Source organism: Felis catus, chromosome D3, assembly GCF_018350175.1.
Source record: "Felis catus isolate Fca126 chromosome D3, F.catus_Fca126_mat1.0, whole genome shotgun sequence".
In the NCBI taxonomy this organism is placed as follows: Eukaryota; Metazoa; Chordata; class Mammalia; order Carnivora; family Felidae; genus Felis; species Felis catus.
The window spans coordinates 11269668-11290835 of NC_058379.1; the positions used below are offsets into that span (position 1 = coordinate 11269668).

At 55.6% G+C, this 21168-nt stretch overlaps 1 protein-coding gene across 3 annotated transcripts in view; it reads right to left on the reverse strand.

Moving 5' to 3' along the window:
- Positions 1–21168, reverse strand: part of RBM19 (RNA binding motif protein 19) — a 143286-nt gene that overhangs the window by 79733 nt on the left and 42385 nt on the right. For all 3 annotated transcript variants that reach the window (XM_006938504.5, XM_019814580.3, XM_045042396.1), the window contains exons 19-21: positions 19636–19715; positions 17043–17098; positions 13812–13928 (exon numbers count right to left, since the gene is read on the reverse strand). In XM_006938504.5, coding sequence (XP_006938566.2) covers positions 13812–13928; positions 17043–17098; positions 19636–19715 — 253 coding nt within the window. The remainder of the gene's footprint in view (positions 1–13811; positions 13929–17042; positions 17099–19635; positions 19716–21168) is intronic.

The following is a 21168-nucleotide window of genomic DNA, read 5'->3' on the forward strand; positions in this document are numbered from 1 at the left end:
CTCCAGAGACAGGCACTGAGTCCTAGAGACTTCGTCACCAGACCAACAGCGTGTGAGACCTGGCCTCTGCTGTGAGGCTTTTTTTTTTTTTTTTTTTTTAACGTTTATTTATTTTTGAGACAGAGACAGACAGAGCATGAACAGGGGAGGGGCAGAGAGAGAGGGAAACACAGAATCGGAAGCAGGCTCCAGGCTCCGGGCCATCAGCCCAGAGCCCGACGCGGGGCTCAAACCCACGGACCGCGAGATCGTGACCTGAGCTGAAGTCGGACGCTCAACCGACTGAGCCACCCAGGCGCCCCTGCCGTGAGGCTTTTAGTGATGTGAGCGTGTATCCCCTTCCCCCTAAACTGAGACAGTCCCTCTCTGTCCTGGAGTTCACGTCTGTTTCTGTAACCCAGCATGCACCTGGCACAGCCCCTGCCTCATTAGAGGCGCTCAGTAAATATTTGCTAAGCCGGCGAGGTATCTCTTAACTAAAAAGCAGTGCGTCGAGACCTCCCTTTTCCCTTTCTCTCGGGAAGAGTCACGTGAGCAGGCGGGGGCTGCTCCTGCTCAGGAGCTCCCCAGATATCCCGGGGCTCCCGCCTTTCAGCACCCAGGATGCTGGAGACACAGAGCACAATTATCAGTTGCAACAATGAGCCCACGGCCCGCCGGCTCTCCGACAAGCCCAGACAAAGCGCAGGGACCTTGTAACTGAAAAGGCACTGAATGGGGAGAGAGGAGGTGTGAAAGCAGGACTAGGGCAGGCTGCCGGGAAGGAATCAGGGCGCACAATGCCACCCTCCCCCACCCCAGGGGCCGGCGCCTTCTCCCCAGGGTGCCCCGTTCCACCGTCTGGGCCTTTGTCACCTATTCCCGAATCAGAATCGGGCTGGGCACGGAGGGAACGAATACGTCAGCGGCCACGGAAGACCAGATCCCCGGAATTGAGAAGGAAGAAGACGACAACAATGAAAAGAGAAGCCCTTCTCGACTCCCAGTCTATTACCATTTTTGTGAAAGAGGAAAAGTAAGTGAGCTTCCCCACGGCCCCTGGTCTGGGACCGCTCCTCCGGCCAGTCTAGCTGATGGAAACGTAAAAGCTCCAGTGACAGGCGATCAATGCCACGTTCTTAGGTGAGATACCTGCGGCTGCAGACCTATCGCAGATGCTGTGCCCACGGGCCGGGGCAGACATCACTAATCAATTACAATGCCATTTCCTGTGGAGCCCAGCCACCTTCCCAGTCTTCTAGTACAGGACTCCAGGCAGCCATGGCCCATGGGGGTGTGTCAGCTTGCAAGGAGGAAGCTGCCTTCCCCGGGCTGGCCTCGCCCGACCCCTTCACTGATTCACTCAACAAAGGAGACTCTGGGAAGTCGCTCCACCACCCCAAGGTGATCTCAAGGGTGCAAGGCAGAGCAGGGCCAGAAATCAGGTCTCCTGACTCGCTGGCCAGTGTTCTGCTCACTTGGAAAATCACACTGGCTCCTTTCCAAGCTGACAGCTGACTTCTGATGGCCACGGCACAAGGACAACACGAGAAAGGAGAACTCGGGTAACCAGACTATCTCAGCCGAGCGAGTGCTGCTTCATCCTGGTCTGAGCAGCAGTAACTTTCACAGCCTCTGACCATCCCCTGGTGGACAGACTGGCAGGCAGAGAGCAGGGTAATTAAAAAAGGGGATGCAGAGGGTCTGAAACAGATTTTCTGCAGAGCGGGCATCTCGAATGAAGACAGTATCACCCAGCGCACGTCCCCATCAAGTGCCTTGGGGCTGTGCTCCTGGGGATCTTAAATGGGGAAGGGCATGCTCTGAGAAACGTGGCTTTGTGCCCAGCCTGCCAGACCCCGTGTCTGGAGGGATGGAGAATCGACAAGAGCCTAAGGAAGTTATGTGCTGGTATCTCAGCTCTCCGATAATGGGGCAGAAACCCAGAACCGCTGTTTTCTCACACTGCAAACAATGGACGCTTAATATTTTTTTGCAGTCTCTATACAGCACCAGGTTCATGCACGAATCTGCTAAACAGAAGTAGACCCCTGGAGATCAAATACACCTACGAGGCCAATCTCTTCATTTTCTTGGGTTCAATTAGCCTACGTTTCAGTGATAAAGTATATACACCGTTCACACAGCGTATAAAAATGGGGTAATTTCTCTTCCTCATTCCCACGCCCCCTCACCTGGCTGCTGTGTGTCTGTCTGTTGAGTGTTGATTCCCTTCTGACCAAAGGATCAGACTACCTGCAGCTGACCCAAAGGCCAGAGGATTCTCCTTTCTCTGACCCCCAGGGACGCTCATGCTGACAACACTCGGGGTCGAAGTGTCTTGAAGGGAGTGGGCCTGGCCGCTTCACCAGAGATCCCTTTTATAGCATCCGGAACAGAGAGTTGCCTTAGTCTTCACTTGCTTGCCCCCGGGGATGGGCAACTCACTATGGCAGGGTGTGGCCTTGCTATAATCCTTTATGGATAAGGGTATTTGTTGTTTTAAAAAAACTTTTTTGGGGGGGCGCCTGGGTGGCTCAGTCAGTTAAGCATCCGACTTCAGCTCAGGTCACGATCTCACGGTCCGTGAGTTCGAGCCCCGCATCGGGCTCTGTGCTGACAGCTCGGAGCCTGGAGCCTGTTTCAGATCTGTGTCTCCCTCTCTCTCTGACCCTCCCCAGTTCATGCTCTGTCTCTCTCTGTCTCAAAAAAAAAAAAAACATTAAGAAAAAAGAAATGAAAAAAACCTCTTTTTCAGTGTTTATTTTTGAGAGAGAGACAGATGTGTGCACGTGTGGAGGTGGGAAGAGAGAGGAGGACAGAGGATCTGAAGCTGTGTGCTGACAGCAGAGAGCCCGATATGGTGCACAAACTCACAAACGGTGAGATCATGACCTGAGCTGAAGTCGGACCCTTAACTGGCCAAGCCACCCAGGTGCCCTTGAGAAAACTTTTTATTTTGAGATCATTATAGACTTGTAGGCGGTTCTAAGAAATAATCAGGGAGATCCTATATACTACCCTTCACCCAGTCTCCCCCAGGGGTAACATCTCCTAACAGTACAACAGCACAAGCAGAAAATCAACAGCAATACGGTCACGGACGTTACTCAGATCCCTGCAGTTTCACACGCACTCATTTCAGTGTGTGTATTTAGTTCTATGCAATCTGACCACTTGCAGGCTCGTGACCGGTCAAGATACAGAATGTTCATCGCAAGGGGACCCCCTGTGCTTCCTTTTTACAGACACAGCCGCCCTCTCTCTCTCTCTCTCCGTCTACCTAATCCCCAATTAATGGTCCCATCTCTCTATCTTGTTGTTTTTTTTTTTTTATTTAAAAAAAAAAAATTTTTTTTCAACGTTTATTTATTTTTGGGACAGAGAGAGACAGAGCATGAACAGGGGAGGGGCAGAGAGAGAGGGAGACACAGAATCGGAAACAGGCTCCAGGCTCCGAGCCATCAGCCCAGAGCCTGACGCGGGGCTCGAACTCACGGACCGCGAGATCGTGACCTGGCTGAAGTCGGATGCTTAACCAACTGCGCCACCCAGGCGCCCCACTATCTTGTTGTTTTAAGAATGTCGTATAAATGGAATCCCGCAGCATATACCCTTTGGAGATGTGCTTTTCCCTCTCGGCATAATGCTCCAGAGATTTCTTTCACCCAGGCTGCTGGGGATACTGATAATTTACCCCTTTCTCTCGCTCCGTAGTATTTTGTGGTTCAGATGAACCGCGGTTCATTTAACCATTTGCCTGCTGAAGGACGTTCGGGTGGTTTCTGGGTTTTGGATATAATGAATGAAGTGCTGTGTGCATCTGTATACAGGGTCCCTCCCTCCTCTCTTTCCTCCCCTCCTTCTGTAGTAGCTTTATTGAGATACGATTCACATACCAGGCAATCCAGCTATTTAATGGTTTCTAGCATATTCTCAGAGTTGTGAAATCACCACCATAACGGACAAAATTTTCACGGGCTTAGAAAGAAGCCCCCGATCCTTGAGCTATCACTCTCCGACCCCTCTCCCTATCCCTAAGTGACCCACTCATCTACTTTCTTTCTCTATCTCCTCTGCACATTTCACTTAGATGAAATTATGCCATGCGTGGTCTCTGGGGACCAGCTTCTTCTCTCGAGCACAAGGTGTTCAAGGTCCAGCCATGGTGTGGGTGATGTCAGTGTGCATTCCTGTTCACGCAGGGTAACACCCCCCAGACCGCACATGGGTTGTCCACTCATCAGTGGATGGGCACGTGTGCAGGGTTTTATGTGCGCCTCAGTTCCCATTTCTCTGGTGCACGTGCACAGAGGTGTCACTGCTGGGTCGCATGGGAAGTGCGTGTTTCGTTCGGAAAAAAGTGCCCATACTCTCCCCGCGTGGCTGTACAATTTCATGTTCCTGCCAGCACTGCGGGAATGGTCCGGTTTCTCCGCAACCTCGTCTAGATGTTCTGATGGGTGTGTATATGTATTTACCCGTTGCTACTCTGAGCACACGTCCGATCCCTGGGAACATCTGCTGAGGGTTATCAGCAGTCCCCTCCCGGGCACGCCTGTGTAGGCTGGCTGGCCTATCTAACAGGATAGAGCCTCGCCCACGCCCCCTCCGAAAGCAAGCTGGCCCACGTCGGAAGCTGGGTTCAAGAGGCGGCCAGGCCACAGAGTGGTTGGGACACCTGGGACACCCGGGACTTGGGCCAGGTGACTCTGTCGAGCTCTCTTCCCCACAGCTGGCTAACACGAACCCTGGGGTCCACTGGGAACCCCAGAACTTCTTTCTAAATAAAAAGATGTTCGGCAAGGACTCCTACATCTGTCTTTGGGACACTCTCTTGGAGGAAGGATGGATTCCTTGGCATTGTTTAGTCCCCGCCTAGTAGCTGGCATCATCTTTCTGAATGCAGCGATCCTGAGGGCAGGAGCCGGCCCGGCTCCCAGAAAGCCCAGGCCAAGTATTTGCGCACTGGCCCTAATGAGCATCGCAGACGCGGGGAATCTCACGGCGATGACGGCCGAAGACTGCCGTATCGAAAGAACTTAACACACGTGCCAAATGGGTACAGGAAAGGGTTAAGAAGGCGCATCTCTGTCCCTGGAACTTGTAGTGGGAGAGGCTGCACAGAAAGGGAGGAACAGGGAGTGTGAATCCGACTCTGCGACTTGCTCGGGGTTTTATGGCCGGGCAGCCATCTGCCTCGTGTGCCTCAGCTTTGGCTCCCGGGGCTCGTCGGGGGAGGAACGAGCGAAATCGTGAGCAATGGAGCACTTCAGGCCCTGGCAGCGCCCTCTGTAAGGAGCTGTGCAAACGGCTGGGGGGGGGGGGGGGATCGTCACCAGCGCCTCCCTCCCACGGCACAGAAAGTGCCTGTAAGGAAATGTCGATGCAGCAACGTCGGTGCTGCAGCTGACATCCGCGGGGGAATCAGCGCTGTTCCCGAAGGGAGTGCTCACCGGAAGCCCCCAAGCCCGCACGTGTGCTTGCACGGGTCAACTGAGAAGCGTGGCCCTGGCACCACCACCGTGGCCAGTGGTTACGTGCGACCCATCACGGGCGAGCAAAGGGAGGCGCGGGGAGTGGGGCTGACGCCTCCTTCATGCTGCCCTGCCCCTCCCCCAGACGTGGCCCGTGATCCGCCAGTCGCTTAGGACCCTCGATGCCTCGAGGAGCTGTCCTCCACTCCTGTCTCCCTCACCGTCCGCACTAAGCCACAGCGGGAGTTTGCAAACGCACCCCCGCCTGCTTCCACTGCCGACGTCAGGTCCAAACCACCATCACCTCTGGCCCCTCACACCGGCTCTGACCCTCTTTTCTCAAGCTCTTTTTACAAGTGTAAGTCACCGACCACTCCCCCCCCAGCTCTCGGGGCGGTGGAATATTCTTTATTTATTATTCAGACACAAAGGCCTGAAGTGCAAAGGGCCGGGAACAGTCAAGGCAATCGGGGAAGAACAAAGACACCAGATATCAAGCTCTTACTCACAAAGCCACGGTAATTAAGAAGGGGCGTATTGGCACACGGGATAGACAAATAGACCGGAGGAGCCGAGGAGAGAGTCCAGAAGCAGACCCTCACGTGCACGGTCATCTGATTTATGGCAAAGTCAATACTGCACAGCAGAGGGGAAAGAATGGTTTTCACAATAAATGAGGTTGGGCCAACCGACTTGGGGAACGTACCTCGATCTCTACCTCACGCCATATGCAAAAACCGATTCCTGCTGGACTCCGTTCCTAAATGGGAAAGGTCAAAGCTTTTGGAGGAAAACAGGAGACTGTCTTCACGAGCCTGGAGGAGGGAGGGTCTGCTAGTAGGACGTGAACGGTTCCAACCACGAAGGTAGAAAATGGCGGACAACGTTAAAATTAAGAGCCCTCTGCTCATCAAAGGACACCATTAAGAAACCCACAGAACGGGAGAGTGAGGGGCTGGCAACCATATACCCACCCCAGGACTTGAAACCAAAATACAGAAAGTTATGTAAGAAGTAATTAGAAACATAAGAAAAAAATGAGACAACCCGATTTTTAGAAAAATGGGCAGAAGACTTGAACAGGCATTCCATAAGAGTAGACCACATGCTCACAAGCACATGACAAAACATCCGACTTCCTTAGCTACCAAGGAAGTACAAATTAAAACCACGATACAATGATGCCACTATACACCCACCAGAATGGCTAAGAGAGAAAGACACTACCAAGTGTTGGCAAGGACCCGGGGCAACTGGATCATTCAAACTGACAGTTTATGCAAACGGACAGTTTCTTTGGAAACCCGATAGAGAGATTTACTAGAGCTGAAACGTGCACATCCTGTGACCCAGCAATTCTACTCCCGCACGGACACCCTACAGGAACGTGTGCACGGGGTCACCAGAGCCATATGCGAGGATGCTCGCAGAAGCGTTCTTTATTGGAAACAGCCAAAAACCTGAACACTACCCAAGTGCTCATCAGGAAAACGGATAAGCGTATTTCAACATATTCACACGATGGAACACCATACAACACTGAGGATGAACAAATCATGGTAACATTAAAACACAGAAGGATCTCACAATGAAAGATGTTGAGCAGACAGGACAGACACCAAAAGTGTATACGTGATGATGCCATTTACACAAAAAACCAATAACAGGCAGCACAAATATATGTTTTTAGAAGTCAGGACAGTGGTGGGCAGTGAGGGGGTGGGGCGGTGACTGGAAGGGGGCACCGGGCACGCTCTTGTCCTGTTTCTTGAGCTGGCCGCTGGTCACACTTGAGTAACAAGTTGAACGACCATCCACAGCCCTCATCATGGCCCACAAGATCGTGCCCCGTCCACTCTTCCCATCTCAGCATCGTCCCTCTGCTCACCCTGCCCGTTCCCCTCCAGGGCCAGGCTCATTCCCACCGGGGGCACAGCCCCTGCCACCCCTACGTCTATATGCAGCTCACCCCTTCATAGCCACAGGTCCCCACGAGAAGGTCCCCTCCTCAGAGAAGGCTCTCCTGACCACCCCGTCTGGGACACCCTGTACTGGGCGAAACGTGCCCCCCAAATTCATGTCTGCCAGAGCTTGTGGATAGGATCTTATTGGAAATAGGGTCTTTGCAGATGTGATCAAGGTAAGGGGAGGTCATACTAGATCTGGGTGGGCCCTGAATTTAATGGCTGGTGCTCCCAGCTCAGTTAAGAATGCATGAATCAACGAATGAATGAATGCATTCACACCACCCTTCGAAACCTCAGCAAAGGGGAAGGGAGGGATGAACGGGCAGACCACAGAGGACTTTTAGGGCAGTGAAAACAGTGTCTATGACACTATAATGACAAATATACGTTATTACACATTTGTTCAAATGCCCTGAACATATACCATCAAGAATGAACCCTAATGCAAACCACAGACTTGGGGTGATAATGACGTGTCAACGGAGGTTCAGAGAATATAAGAAATTTGCCACTCTGGTGGGGGGGTGTTGATGATGGGGAGGCTATGTGGGTGGGGGCAGGAGGCCTACGCAAACTCTGTCCCCTCCTCTCAGTGGGGTTCTAAACCTGAAACTGCTCTAAAAAGTACTCTTAAAACAAACCACAAAGACCTTGGCAGACCAGGAGGAGCAGGGGTGCCCCGATGAGAAAACAGGTCAGAGCGAGGAGGTGGGCTGCAGAGGTGAACACAGCAGCTCTCTGGGACCTCACGTCTCAAGCTCAACGGGGGCCAACGGGGGCCAACGGGGCTACAGCTCTACCTGTAAGGTCTCCGTGTTTTATCAAAAGCGGAAGAAGAAAATACCACGTCTGGGTAATTAAAACCAGAAGACAATGCCCCAAACCTCTAGGGCGTGCCCCATCTCCGTGCAAGCCCTGTGGTTAGCTTAGTCTAGGGATCAGCAAACCTTATCCCATAAAGGGCCGGACAGTCAGTATTTTACAGGCTCGTGGGTCGTTCGGTCTGAGATGCAGCTACTCAGTTCTGCTGCTGCGGGGTGTGAAAGTGGCCAGACGGTGTGAGAAGGAAGGAGTGTGGCCGGATCTGGATGAGGGACGTGGTGGCCTCCATCTAGGGGCTCCCTGGAGGGCTGTGTGTGTGTGTGTGGGGGGGGGAATGACCTACGTGGGGAGAGACAGCCTCCCTACCCCCTCCCTTTCCGAAGGGAGGTTTTCTCTCTCCCCCACACCCTTTCTCCGACCCCAAGGCTGCCTTAACAGAGCTCCTCCCCCGTGGAGCCTGGTGAACAGGAAGAGGCCCCATCCGTCCAGAACCTCCGAGAAGAGCAGACTACAGGGATCCAGGCTCCCTGCTTTCGGGAAAGTTACTGCTGACAACCAGGAGCCCATCAGGCAGTGATCCCTCGTCTGGGTGAGGGAGGAGGTCAGGGGAACTTGGCAGGCGCACTGTTCCGCAGCCCTCCCTCCACGGTCACGGTCACTGCGAGAGGAAATGAGGAGGAGAGGCCAGGGACGACGGACCCCGTCCACAAAGCGGGCGCAACAGGTGCAGCGCGGACAGGAGATGCAAGCTGTGTAATTAAGGCCTCCAGACACCTGTTGGGAGCTCACCCATTCACACCCCTAGCAGGTGGTTCACACCTCTGAGTACAAAATCACCAAAAAGCGGGGGAAAAAAAAGAGGCTCAGATGAAAAGCTCTCTTCACCTGTAGCCCGTAGCCGCTGCCCCAGCTCACCTGAGGCAGCACTTCCGCCAGCAGCTCCCACCCAACATCCCTGGCCCTTGGGGACAGTTTCAAGGGGGTAGGAGGGGCTCCAAAGTGAGGGAGACCAGGCGGTGCCACTGCAGAGCTGTGTGGCCCTGGGCGAACTCCCTAACCTCTCTGTGCCTCACATACCCTTTCCCTCAGGATTCCAACGAGAAAGGCTTGGCGCAGTTGGTACGCTTAGCAAACGCTCACCTATGTGCTTAGCAAACATTTATTGAGCACCCTCTATGTACCAGGGACCCGTAGACACAGCAGCGACCAGAGTGTCCAAGATTGCAGTCTGGGGTGGGGGAAAGGGACACTGAACACCCACACGGGGCCACACGGGTCACGTGCTCCCAAAGCCAGCCGTGTTTGTAGGACCTCCTTCCCAGAGGATCACTGCCTTCCAGAACCCACGCTCAAACCAAGGCCGCCCATTGGGTACAGAAGAAACGGGCGAGCCAAAGTCCTGCTAGAAACAGCCCCTGTTCCTCTCTGGGCCCCAGGAAACGGGTCCAAGAGCTGCAGCACACCGGGCTAGAGTGAAGATGCACCGATGACGCAGGCGCCTGAGATGTGGCCGGCCCGGTGCCCCACGCCTCCTGGGTGCTGAGAGCATCACCACCTCGTTCTCCAGGGTGGTGCTAACTCGGGGCCATCGCTTGAAACTCGGGTGGGAACATGACCCGTCCGTCAAATCCCATGGCTCCGCACATGCGCTTATGCGTAAGGCTGGGGGGCCCTGAGCACCTGCTTCAATTGGGGTTCAGACTTGGGCCCTATCTGTGGGGCTATTCTCGGAAACACCCTCTGTCCCAGGGACCTTCAAATCCAGGCTTTGCCCACACACATACACGTGCACACACACCTACCTCCATCAGAGCAAACCCAGATGGGAAGGGAAGCCAGTCTACACCCTTCCTCTTCCGGAACGGATGCTAGTTTAAGGCTGTGCACACCACAGGGTGAGCCGGGGGCCGCGTTCACCCCCCCTCTGGCTGTGGGGTGAGGAGTCTGGTCCCTGCGTGCCAGCACATGCTTGCACGGTCCGGAGGATCCCCACTTGTCTTCCGTGTGTCCCTTACGGAGTAGAGAGGCCAGTGTCCGTCCCCCAGTACTGACTCTCTCTGGCCCAGGGCCAGCTGGAGGGGGAGAGGATCACCAGGCAGGAAGGCAGACTCAGGGAAAGGAGGCAAACCAGTAAGAAAATGCCACAGGGGACCGTCAAGGGTCTGCAGTGCCATCGAAGACACCAGCTCTGTCGAGAGTCAGACCGGCCCTGGGTTCAAAGCCTGGCGCCCCCAGTTTCGTGCTATTTGACAACCAGCGCTAATGTTTATTAACCACCTACTCCGTCCCAGGCCCTGTATTACGCTTTCCATAAGCAGACGCTCATTTAACCCTTTCAACAGCCCACGAGGCGGTCACGTGGTACGGGAGCTGCTGGGTGCCGGTGGGGCTGGCAGATGGCCCAGTGGCGGGATCTGGAGCCGGGGAGCCCATTTCCTCCCTGGGAAACGGAGGCAACACCACTCCGCGGGGCCGTTGTGGGAAACGGACCCGTAATAACGCAGAGCCTGGCACAGAGGTCGGGCTTGGAAACTATACTTCACGGTAACAAACACGTTCTTGCCGTAGCGTCATCATAAATTACCCCAAATGCTACCAGCAGGGCCGCTGTCACCTGGTGCCAGGGGAAGCGGAGGCCCAAAAAGGTGGCAGGGGGGACACTGCTGTGTCCACTCTGACTTTTCTGAAGGGCCAGCCGCGAACCGTCCCAGATGATGATCTCATAGGGATACGGATCCACAGTGCCTCAGGGTACTGGATTCAAGGGGCTGTGGGGTGGTGTGGGGGGGGGACCCCACTGCACGGCTGGGGGCCCCCAGGAAGGGCGCAGGCAGGTGCTGCCCCGGGGTCACGTGCAGGGCCCCGAGGGCCGGGGAGAGTGGGCGAGCTGCCGCCCCCCAGCAGGTGCGCTTGAGAACATGACCGTGCCTTCCCGCTACGGCCCTACACTCACTCCCGCGTGCCACAGGAGCATCACTGTCCAGCTGCCACCGTCGCTTTGCTCCCTGGTCCTCCCCAGTGAACTCCTCGGGGGGAGGCGCCCGTCTCTCCTGAAACAGCTGCCGGCCCGACACCTAGGCCCGGGGCTGGTGCGAACGACACATTCGCGGGACAATGGTGCCACCGCCGTGATCTAGGGGGCAGTGTCCTTCTGGGCCCGGGAGGAGGACGACAGGCGGCAGAGAGCAGCGGTTCTGAGCCACGGCTCTGGGTCAGACTGCTGAAATCCCAGTCCTGGCTCAGCTGCAGGTTCTGAGCAGGACGCTTTATCTGCCCAGGTCTCCAGCATCCTTCCGGGTGCAAAACAGGTAACAAACAGCCTCCCTCCTCCACACGGCGGCTACGCAGCTTAAAGGAGACGCTGCACGGGGCAGACGCGCAGCTGGGGCCCAACACGCGGCGAGGGCCCCATCGGAGCGAGCTGGGATTCTTGATCGCACCCGGCAGGACGAGCCTGCAAAACTCGCCTGCAAAATGGACCAGACTGGTTCCCCTGAAGCCCCGAAATCCTCCCCTGGCTCTGACCTTTGCCGGCCGCTGGCTTTGTCTGAAATCGGGGTCTGTGGTTTCCAGGACGAGCGGAGTCCCCCCTGAGAAGGCTCACAGCGCCCCCTGCCGCCCGCCACCGGGAACGGCCTCAACCCCCCAGCCCCAGAGCACAACAAAGCAAGGTGAGCCCTCCGTGGTGGCTTTCCGTTTCCAAGGGCTAGCGAAAGCTACCATTGGAACAATGGCAGGGGGAAGAGACACCGCGCATAATTACGTTCCGTGGACGCTAATTCCCTGTCTCCGCAAAATAAATATAAAACGAGAGATCAAACAAAGCGCTCTTCCCTTTCCGAGCGGATCTTTTGTTTCCCTGGGTAAGTGTCACCCCAAACAGGCTGCGGCACCAAGTGGAACTGTCATTTCGGCGGGATGCTATTTCCTGATCAACACGTGCTGTCTGCGGCAATCCTGTTTTGATCTGGCAGGTCTTAAATTGGACTCTCTTTCACAAGCAGGAGCCCGTTAAAACGAGCCAGCGTGCGAGGCTGAGGATGCGTACTCCTCTCCCTGGGTGCAGGGAGATGGAAAACGTCCCCCCAGGTCGTGACCCCACCTCACCAGGCTCTTACTGCCACGCAGGGGACCTGGGATCACAGCTAAGACCCCACTCCGCCGAAAACGGCGTCTGCACCAGAGCCAGCAAAACCACGTCTGTTAACGAACAGCACGTTCAGCGTACAATTTAGAACGGAGGTGAGAAGAAGGGCGGAGGTGAGAAGGAGTTTTGAAGCAAATCCCGTAAATGGTTCCTTACTCTTTAAATCGGGTGAGAGGGCGAAGAGGTAGATTCACACAAGGGTACTTCTGTCTAGTCCCCCAAATATGGGATTTATATTTTGCATCCACAGTTGACTTCAGTGAGGTGATCTAATCAGTAAGATGCCGACTGATAATTGAAACAGGGACACAGCTCTCTGGGTCCTGCAGGCCCGGGAGCCCCCGGCGATCTGGTCCACCTGCCGTTACACTCCGAGGGCGAGACTGTCTCTCCCTGGGCCACCCAGCACCCCACACCCGGGGAGGGTCTTGGCTTTAAACGTCTTCCTGTTAAGCCCGTTCGTAAAGATGTTTGATCCAGGGCTTGCTTCTAGATGGCACCTAACTAATCTGCAAGGCCGAACGGTGCAATGCGTTAGCACAGGGGTTGCAAAGTGGTGGCCCTTGGGCTCCATCTGGCCACAGCCAGACTTTGTCCTGCACTGTTTGTATTTTAGAAAGTAAATTAGTTGCCAGCTTACTCCCCCTAAAAATCTGGAATGCCGGTTTTTCTTTCAAAACATAGGGAAACTGGTCTGATTCAATCTGCCTTCCTGCACAGCATCACCACTGGCCTTCCTGCTGTCAGTACCTCGCCCCCCGCCTGTCCTTCCGGGTCCCAGTGCCTAGCGTTTCTGACCCTATGCTGGCATCTGTTGCCGGACTGCACTATTTATTCAGGGGATTCATCCATATTTCAAAACAGTCTCTCTCCGTAGACAGCAATGTAGACAGTGGTGCCCAACTCTGGCTGGACAGTAGAATCCCCAGTGGAGCTTTGATCACAGCACCAATGTCTGAGCCCAACCCTCGACCAACAGAATCCAACTCCATGGGGGCGGGGCCTGAGCAAAAGTATGTTTATGAAAGTCACCCGGTGACTCGGAAACCACCGGGGTGGAGAGCTGCTGGCTAAACCCAGAGGAATGACTTGGCCAGAAGAGTTTCAGACAGATGCTGAGCCTCGGCCACCAGGGCCCCCGCCCCATCCTGCTGCGGGTGGGGACAGAGAACACCAGCCGCCCTCTCTTTCTGTCTCACCTCTGGGGGAGGAGGCCTGGCTGTTTCGACTTTTCTCTGCATAGTGCTCACGGCGCATGAGTTCAAGAGAGATAAATCAAAGGCGGCCAAAAGATGACCTTTGAAAGACCACCGGGCCGGCCTGCAGTGGAGCCATCAAGGACCCGAAGGCCACCTGCCAAGGCTCCAGCAGGCTCCCCCCACCACATGCCAACCGGTGGACAGAAGGAGAGCTGCTCACCTGAAGAGCTCTCGGATCTCCCGGCTGTCGGCCTGGAAGGGGATGTTGCGCACCAGGATCTTTGAGGTCGTCTGCTTTCTGGGCACTTGTTTCTTCCGAGCGGACGTCAGAGCTGGCCTAGACGATTAGGGGAGAAGGTTCGAGTTATCTGGGGTGTGGGCAGCTGCTGGCCTACGCTAACCCTCTCACCCTCCCTCCAAGAGCTGATGTTCTTGGCAGGTGAGAGATTCAAGGAGTTGGGTGGATGAGGCAGAGATGAAAAGGGGGAAGGCGGTCTCCCCTGGGTGATTCGGAGCATAACCATCTTCCTCTCAAGATGGTTTGTGGACACCCGGTCAGCACACCCGCCCTTGGGTCTCTCCTGCCCGTCGTCTGAGAGACGCGGGGGCTATCAGGGACTGGCGAGAGGAACCCTGAGAAGGGTGAGGCCAGCTCCTCACCCCATCCGGTGTCTACTGTCCCCTTCCAGATGTGGAAAGACCCCGGATGGCCCAAAGGTCTTATGTGAGACTTTCCAGTACACGCCCCAAGAGCCTCACCCACAGGCCTGGAGCAGTTGCTAGCCCTGAAGACGGGCCAGGGGTGGGAGCGGAAGCTCTAACCGTCTCTAACGCCCTCCCACCTCACCTGGGCCCCTGCTCGCCCTGGGCAACCTGCCACTGCGTCAAAGCGACGCGGGGTAGTGAGTGGGGAGTGAACGACCAGGGTGTGGAAGCCAAGTGGGTTGCATAGGATCTGAGTGATCTTGGGCAGGTAATTTGGCTTCTCCGGGCCTCAGCCTCCGCAAGTGCAGAATGGGCCTAAAAAGAGTGCTGGCCTCGTCATACCGTTTGAGGGCCTGTCAGACACTGCGTGGTGCCCCCCATGTGCCAAACATTCAACAAATGGCAGCTGTTGTCATAAAGACGGCCGTGTTGCCTCACTTCTCTCAGATCTGCTTCACGTCACCTCCTCGAAGGCCCTCCCTAGGTATCCCCATTAAAGCAGCAACACCCCCCTCCCCCACCCCCAGTTTTGCTTTCCTTTCTGGCACTCACCACCACCTGACCGCGTATTACATATCGTTCATGTTTCCCTTTACTGTGCTGTCCAATATGGTAGCCTCAAACCACATACGGCCGGTTAAGTCTACGTTAAAGCAACAAAATTCAAAACTCAACTCTCCAGTTGCTGGGATAGCCAGCCTCCAAGATGGTCCCCAGAGATCCCTGCCTCTCGGTATTCACGCCCTTGGGCAGTCCCCTCCCGTGCTCCATCAGGCAGGTCTGCATGACCAGTAGAAGACCGAAGCGATGGTGACTTCTGAGACCAGGTCATAAATGACACTGCCGCTTCCTTCCTGCTGTCCTTTGGATCACTCGCTCAGTGGAAAATGGGCTGTGGTGCTGTAAAGACCCTCATGCAATCCCAGGGAGAGGCCAGCGTGGTGAGGAACTGAGGTCTCCTGCCAACAGCCATGTGCGGGCGCCATTTTGGAAGCGGATCCTTTAGCCCCAGAGGAGCCTTCAGATGAGACTGCAGCCCTGACCAACAAAACCTCCTGAGAGACCTGGAGACAGAAGTACCCAGCTAAACTGTTCCCAAGTTCCTGACCTCGGAAACGGTGAAATAATAAGTGTTTGCTGTTTTAAGCTGTTTGGGATACTCTGTTACACAGCAACAGATGACTAACACAACTGTACTCCCCACCTTTATGTGTTCAAATGCCACATGAGCAAGTGGCTGCCATACTGGACAGCACAGATGTGGAACATGATCGAAGAATCCCACTACTGTAGAAGGTTCTATCAATTACGCTGCCCTAGACCGTGAACACCACCAGGAAACCCCATTCCTGGCACCTGGGCAGAGTATCTGGTACACAGTGGGCTTTCCGTTATTTGTTTGTTGAATAAAAGGATGACTAAATCAACACTGGCGAGGGACTGAAAGCTCGTGAGGTGACTTTAGCTTGACTCCTTCGAGACGGGGAACGGAAAGGACAGATCGCCACTGTTGGCTGAGTACTCATGTGCAAAGCACGTTCTAGAGGCTTCATGCACAACCTCTAGTTAGCACATACTAGTTCATAGGCAAAGTCAGCCACCCAAGGTCACGCAGCTCCTGGACTAGAACCCGAGGCCGTGGGGCTCAATGCCTGGTGCTCACTGTTCCATCCCAGCTCAGGAGCCCTTCCCGTACCGGGCCTTCTCCCCGAGGATGCTCCCACGGCACAGACCGGGTGGGCGCACAATACCAGAGGTGGCCGAGGGCTGGATTCCCAAGTAGCATTGAAAACAGAGAGAAGGAAGAAAAAGCACAGCTGGAGGCCAGGCAGCAACAGCCAATCTGCTCAACGACCACAACAAGTGCCCAACTTGCTGAAAACTACCAAAGAGAGATCGCAAACCAGCCCTAGGACTGTTAGAGGCGGTTACTTCATCGCCCGGGGCTGGTAGGCGATCATGACAATGACAATAAAAACAACACTCGCGCTGGGCACGTCACGTGCTGGGCAGTGTTCGGGGCACCTCAGGCCTATCGGCTCATTTACACATGCAAGCGGGTAGAAGCGTAGGCACAAAACTGAATCTTACGGGGCGCCTGGGTGGCTCACTCGGTTAAGTGTCCGACTTCGGCTCGGGTCATGATCTCACGGGGCGTGGGTTCGAGCCCCACCTTGGGCTCTGTGCTGTCAGCCTGTCAGTGCAGAGCCTGCTTCAGAGCCTCCGTCCCCCCTTTTCTCTGCCCTTCTCCTGCTTGTGCTCTGCCCCCCAAAAATATTTAAAAAAAAAAAACCCAAAAACTAAAACACTACTTCAGGAAACTGGTCACCGGGCAGATTGGTCAGTCTCCAACTCTTAACACTGACTGAATCTCTTTCAAATTAACTGGAGGCTGTCTCTGGGCTCCGGTGTCCAGCTCCAGGAAAGAAAGCCCTATAAAGCTGGACATCAAGGTTTTATCGCTTCTCTGGCTCGTCCAGAGCACCAGCAACTGGCAATTCTTTGTTGGTTTATTTATAACACCAAGATGAGCAGAATGTGCTGGTTCCTCCCGCTCCTGCTCCTCGTATTACGACAAATGTGCATTAAATATTTATTCAAAGGACTGGAGTGGTCCCAGTTCATCACAGAAACGGGCCTCGGAGCTGGCAAATGGGACGTCACCTTAATCAGGAAGACGATACACCAGCCCCAGAGCAGAAAGGACCCCCTGGAGGAGAGCAGAGAGGGGGCAATGAAGACTCACTTCGTGGCTCGTTCCGAGATCCTCACTTCCAGCTTGTGGCCGTCCACGATGTGACCCTAAGAGACAAGACCACACAGCTTGTCACCCTGTCTCCCCAGCAACACTCGCCCACACTGCTGATCTCCAACAGAGCGGGCGTCAGCGGAGAGGAAAGGAAACTTCAGAGGGGGGACTATGCCCGGGCAGCGGGGCCAGCTGGAATCAAGGACAGAGAAGTGGCTCAGGCCGAGCCCAGACGGCAGCTGGTGGTCACACAGACCCAGCCTTCCAATGCCCTCTTGAGCCATGCGTGGGCCTTGGCCTTTATGCCAATCAAGGGGCACCGAATTTTCCATCGTTTGTAAGCATTTTTAGGCAAAGCAAGCCCCTTTGGTCCGGCTTGCAGCAAGAGTTCAGGCTAGACTGTGTGCTTAAAAAAAAAAAAAAATTCTAAACCGCAGAGGAGGTGTAGTGAAAGCTAGGCTCTCACGGGGGTCCCTTAAGGCAAAACTGACGTATTAGCAAAATTACCCTCGACAATTCCTTAAGTCTCCCGTAAGATATAGCACAGGTAGTTCTGTGTAAACGATTCTTTGCGGCAACGTGCACACATGCACGCACACAGGGAGGTACGGAATGCAACACGTGCAAGGTGGAGTTTGACAGAATCTTGCATTACGTGGCAGAGAATGGACCACTGGACGTGCAGAGCCAATGCCAGCTGAATGCCTACGCGGCACCCGATGACAAAGTTGGACTGCCAGTGTCTCTTTGAAAAACAACACACACATCAAACGCCAGAGAGGCGCCCCACGAGGCGTAACTGGCTGAAGCTAAGAAGCGGCCGCCCTCTCGACAGGGCACGAGCGTCCAGCCTTTGCTCTGGGTGATGCCTGCCCCCTCACTCCCTCACGCCGCCCGCTGGCCCCCAAGGGTGTCTGGATATGCAGCCCCGGTAGACAGCAGAGCTTTCCAAGAGAGCGGGGGCCCCGGAGGCGTTACCTCCCCGTCATCCTACCCAAATCCAACTCGGCCCTTCGCGAAGCTGCCCGGAGCCAAGGGCAAGGTCATCAAAATCCTACAAAAACCATCAGATGAACTAAGCGCCCGGTTACGTTTCCTATACCCCCCAGGGCCTCTCTCCTGTGCCAGGAGTTCTGCTGGGACAGGGCGGGGGCCCCCTATGGGCGCCCTTCCCACCCTGAGAACGGCCCAGCCGTGCCCGGCCCAGGGGCACCTGCCAGAGAGAGAGTGAGAGCCGGGTAAGGTGAGCAGGCTCCCATGCACGTGGCCCGATTCAGCTCTCCTTTACCTTCACGCCACCTGGCCTCAGGCCAGGCCCTCTTTGTCCGGTGCGCACAGACATAGGACATCCGGAATATGGCTTAAAAGGGTCCCTGGACCCCCTGAAGCTCTTCCAGGGGCTTGGGTCTAGAAGCCTGACCTGCAGGCACGGTCAGGAGCGCTCGGCCTGCAGAACGAGGGGTCAGCAAAGACGGCAGGGAGCGAGTGGGTCCGCAGAAAGAAGGGAGGGCACTGCTCCCTGCCCGCAAAGCCACCAAAGGGCAGGATGTGCGGCATCGGGGAAGAGTGTGGAGGACGCGGTCTCGGGCAGAGGCCTGCCTCACGGGGGAGGAGCCCATCCCAGGCCGTGCCGCTCCCTGCAGTCCCAGCTCAGCTCCCTCCTGCTCCAGGCGCCTGATCTGATCCTGCACTTCGGGCCCAGCAGGAGGTCCCGTTCTGTGTGGAGTCCCTGTCCTAACACCTCAGAGTCTAGTCCCCTTGTCCTCATCTTCCCTGCCTCCGCCCCGACCCAGGCCAACACCCTTTCCTGCCCGGACGACTCCGTGGTTTCTCACCTGCCCCACTGTCATCCACTCTCTGCACAGCAGCGGGAGAGACCGTCCAGAAGCATAAACCAGTCCCTTCCCCAAAGCGCTCCAAGCCTTCCGACAGAATCTCACTGCCTTTACCCCGGACTCCACGGTCCTTAAAAGGCTGGCAAGATCTGGGCCCACACACGGTCCACTCCAGCCACAATGGCCTCTTTCTGCCTCTCAAACATACTAAGCTCATTCCTACCTCAGAGCCCCTGCCTCAGACCCTTTGCACATGCTGCGTATTCCTCCTAGACTGCTTCCCCTCTAGATCTTTGTGTAGCTGACTCCTTCTTGTCAATTAGCGATCAGCTCAATGGTCACCTCCTCAGAGAGGCCTCCCTCACACAATGTAAAGCAACCCTCTCTGCCCATCACGATGCCTGCTTTATTTCCATCCAAGCACTTCTCGTGACCTGGTCTTGCGTATTTATTCAGAGATCCGCTCTGCCAGCCTCCCCCAGATCTGGCACGGAGCTGTGGATTCGGGAACGCACTACCATGACTACAGAGCGCCGAAGAAGATTCTTAATTTTTCTTGGGCCACAGTGCCCTGGAGAACTGGAGGAAGCGAGGGACCCAAGAAAATGTGGACTTACCCACATTCCCACTAACTTCAGGAGTGTTGACAGGCCGGACCCCCGCCCTCCACCCTCCCTGCCCCGGACCCCCCCCCACCCCCCCCCCACCACCTACCAAGCACCTCCGTGGATCTCCGCTGAAATCCCCACCCTTACCTGGAGCTGCTTGAGAGCTTTCTGGGCCTGCTCCGGCTTCCTGTATTCCACGAACCCAAATCCCATGGAGAGCAGCTCTCCTAAAGGGGAGTCAGAAAGAGAGGTGAGGTGGGGGGAACAGAAAGGCGAAGAAAGAGCGTGAGCCCAAGGGCAGGGGCTCCGGCGGACCCCTAGACGTCCCCTCTTTGCTCCCTTCCTCATACCCCATTTCGTTCCCAAAAAGATTTTAGCTCCCGGTGTCCCGTTTATTACCAGTCATCTTGAAGAATCAGCCAACGAAGTTATATAGCCGTCACCTGAGGCCCAGCTGACTATTAATTAAGAGATGATTGGCACGATAATTAACTTCCTAATAGAATTCCGCCTTTGGGAGGGAGCAGGAACGAACAGGGATGACCATCGCTGTGACAAGCTGCACAGTCCCTACCTAGGCAGTCCCCTGCTTCCGCACACAATGCACGCGACGGATATACGCATGAAAGTCAAAGGCACCAGAGGCTTAAGTCTTTACGGGTGTTTCTGACCATCCAACGACGGCTGGTCCTGGGCTTCAGATACCAAGTTCGGACAGGGAGAGCGGCTGAATTCTTTGAACCTATCTGGTCCCCCACTTCTAGGTAGTGAGGCGCAAGGGTTCAGAGAGCGAGGGAGAGCTCAAAAGCATCGGGGACGTTTGCTTCCTGACTTTAGATGCGTGCGCGTTACGTACCTATGTATCACGTGGACGGCGGGGGGGGGGGGGGGAGATTTTACAGGGCGTGTGTCTAATTACATCCTGCCCTATGTCACAGAATGGGACACGTGCCTCCTTCCCTGCATGTCATGCAGGTATATTCATTTTTTCACAGTGGAGCTCAGGGGACTGGCTCGAATCCGACGGGTCCAAGTGAGGATCGAGACTCGTCACCTTCGACCCACACAACAGTCCCTTCTTCGCATCTACCGTGCGGTCTGTGAGACCCGAGCCCCTCCCGGGGCACTGCTTGCCCGTGTTTCCATTCACAGCCACGTGCTATCAAACGGGGCCCCCGTGCAGCAGGAAACCCCGTGCGTTGTCCAAACACGGCTCTGTGGGCCGCAGAAGGGAGTCTCTGCCCGAGCGGGCTGTTGGCTGCCAGCCAGGGCCACCCTGTGACAACCTCAGACACCGGAAAGCTCTCCCTGGGAGACTCCAGGCCGAGGGTGGTCTGTGGGGGTCTGTGCACACGGGATATTTGGAGGGCGCGGAGGAGCGTGTGAAAGGCAACTACAAACAGTCAAGGCCGTCACCCGATCCCTGACGCTGAGCGGACCCGCTCTCTGCCCGGCTCCTACCCTGGGAGCCTGACCTCCACAGGCTGCACCACCTGGGCTCCCTGACCTTCTGGCTTCCTGTGGGGTGTAGCCAATGGGAAGCCCCGATCTGAGACTGGCAGGTGGAGAAGAAAAAGTCGGGGGTCCGGCTTCCTCCCACGCGCCCCCCGCCCTCCCCGCCTCGGCGTGGTTCTGGCCGTGCTGGCGGCTTCCGTGACGGGTGACGCCACTCCCTCCCCG